Source organism: Onthophagus taurus, chromosome 1, assembly GCF_036711975.1.
Source record: "Onthophagus taurus isolate NC chromosome 1, IU_Otau_3.0, whole genome shotgun sequence".
Classification (NCBI taxonomy): domain Eukaryota; kingdom Metazoa; phylum Arthropoda; class Insecta; order Coleoptera; family Scarabaeidae; genus Onthophagus; species Onthophagus taurus.
The window spans coordinates 26535484-26537860 of NC_091966.1; the positions used below are offsets into that span (position 1 = coordinate 26535484).

The 2377-nt window shown below is 31.0% G+C and overlaps 1 protein-coding gene across 2 annotated transcripts; it reads left to right on the forward strand.

Annotated features, from left to right (window-relative positions):
* Window positions 1–922: 922 nt before the first annotated feature.
* LOC111415961 (oxysterol-binding protein-related protein 11) lies at window positions 923–2377 on the forward strand. Of its 2 annotated transcripts, XM_071199047.1 has the most exons (3): window positions 923–1431; window positions 1486–1745; window positions 2013–2377. In XM_071199047.1, the coding sequence occupies exons 1-3, from the start codon at window positions 1102–1104 to the stop codon at window positions 2074–2076; spliced, it is 654 nt and encodes a 217-aa protein (XP_071055148.1). In that variant the 5' UTR covers window positions 923–1101; the 3' UTR covers window positions 2077–2377. The 2 variants fall into 2 exon arrangements, with proteins under 2 accessions (XP_071055148.1, XP_022903638.1); XM_023047870.2 differs by having other exon boundaries at window positions 924–1431; window positions 1486–2377.

A 2377-nucleotide genomic window follows, 5' to 3' on the forward strand; every position in this document is an offset into this window, starting at 1 on the left:
TTTGTGAGTGTATCCGCTATACCTTGGCGAATATTCTCTTTTAAGTAGATTGGGACCCTTGGATGAACTGTGTAAAGTATGGATTTTAGATATCCCAAAGAAATCGCAAGGGACTGTATAGGCCGAACGTGCCGGCTCCCATAGATTCCCCCTAAAAGAGGTCACCTGATGGGGGAATTTTCCCTTATCATGATTGTATAAACTTTTATTTATACAATACTTGATTAATTTATCTCAATTTAAAGTGATAGTTTATATGGAAAAAGCTTGGTATGTGTTTAGATAAAGTACCACTTCCAATTACGCGATTTGATTGAAATTATATCTCAATTTCTATCTCATTTTATATTAATTCAGAATGTATTTCATTATCGCGGTTAAAGGAATTGGTTTAAAGTTGATACAGGTCTACAATTTCAATGAAATTTATGACATTCAATGAATTTATGGCATTTGTGACCCCAATTTTTGATGTAGTACCTGCTCTAGAAGTCAGTCAGCGGTTTTCTGAATCACCCTGTATTTATAACAGATATTAAATATAAATATTTATGTTCGTTCTAGTTGACACTTTGTCAGTCATCGCGATTAATAGTATTATTCAAGAATTTTAATTTCAAAAATATTTTTTTTAAATAAAATAGAATTAAAAAAAAATTAGATTAAGTTAGGAAACTGTACAAACTGTTTTAGCACCATCTATACTAAATACCTTAAACTATATTACAAACGGATAAAAAATGTCCAACTTCCCAACTAAACAATTAAAATTCAAAACAAGACAATCACTGTTATAACACATTTAATATAATAAAATTAAAAAAAACGCATGTTTTTAAATTCTGTAATTAAATAGTTATCAATGTAATACTGTACTTAACAATTTAATTTACAGATGGCGCGGTTGCACGTAAACAAATCAAAATGACACAAACTTTTGTAACTCGTCAAAGTGACTTTTGAGGTTAAAAAACACTTACAAAATTACCTGTAATCACCGCCCACGTAACCATTACCCCGAAAAAACACGTCCGCTAGGCCCCGTTTTCCGTCCGATAAGAGTTAATAGTATCCGTCAAAATTGACCTAATACACGAAGTAATGGATATCCACCAAAAAACCCGACAGTTTTCGGGGCAATTGTATAAGTATACGAACGTAATGAAAGGGTGGCAATATCGATTCTTTACGGTAGATGGGAGCGCGGGGCTACTTCACTATTTCCTCTGTGAGGGTGAAAAACCCGAAGGATCTACCCCTCGTGGATCTGTACATTTAGCTGGAGCTGTTATTTGTCCAAGCGATGAAGACTCTAAAACTTTCACTGTTAACTGTGCTTCTGGAGATATGCTAAAGTTAAGGGCTGCTGATGCTAGATCTAGACAAGAATGGGTTAATGGATTAAGAGCTGTTGCAGAATCACATACAAAAGTGTGTATTTAACATTTTTATCACACTAAAAACCAGTTAAAATTTTTGTTGTAGGCAATAAGTGCTACAAGTCCACCATTACCTCCAAGAGAACATTTAGCTGTGCTAGATGCAATGGGAAGTGCAAAAACACAATTACAGAACACAGAACAAGCTGACTTAGCATTATGTCGGGTGTTAGAAGCAGCCGGAAGTACATTTATAAATGATCCAAATTTATTATTATTAAAAGCAACTTCAGCAGCATCTTTACATTGTTTATTGCAGTGCTACAACATCTTGCAGAGGAATCAACATCAGCCGGCGAGAACAGGGTTGGTTATTGATGACGATTAATCAAAGTTTGACAATATTAGACCGAAATATACATATTTTTTTCTTTATTTATACTTAAATAATTTTAAGCTAACTCGATAAATTTTAATACCTAAAGTCTATCTTAGATTAAACTTTTTTTTTTGTATTTATAGTTGGATTATAGGAGTGCCATAGATTTTAAAAATATATCATAGTATTTTAAACGATAAGGGAATAAAATTATGATTAGTGAAATTAATTAATTAATGTAATTCCATTTTCAGATGCCCGTCGATCGGCAAACCACAATTTCTAGTAATTTTAAAGATGATATCTACTAGGAGTTAAATTTATATACTTAGCATTTTTTCTGTCCTCTTTTTGTATATACTTTATACATGATATTATACAATCGAAATGTAAATAAAAATAATAGTAATTGTAAGAAAATTGAAATTGTTTGTAAATGAATTTGAAGAGGTGGTAGAAGTATTTTTATTGAAAATTATAAATAAGGAGGAATTAAAATCGACGAAAAGTGATTTCAACCAAAATTTGAAAAGTTATAAGTAGTTTATACTTAAACTAATAATTATATACAAATTGTGTATGTCAAATAATGTTTATAATATATAAATATTATAAAGAA

Bases quoted from the DNA above. Each gene is read 5' to 3' on its own strand.
- LOC111415961 (XM_071199047.1), top strand. From the start codon at position 1,102: ATGGATATCCACCAAAAAACCCGACAGTTTTCGGGGCAATTGTATAAG. The intron at 1,432-1,485 runs GTGTGTATTTAA...TTTTTGTTGTAG, and splicing joins TTGCAGAATCACATACAAAA to GCAATAAGTGCTACAAGTCC. The intron at 1,746-2,012 runs GTTGGTTATTGA...TTCCATTTTCAG, and splicing joins CATCAGCCGGCGAGAACAGG to ATGCCCGTCGATCGGCAAAC.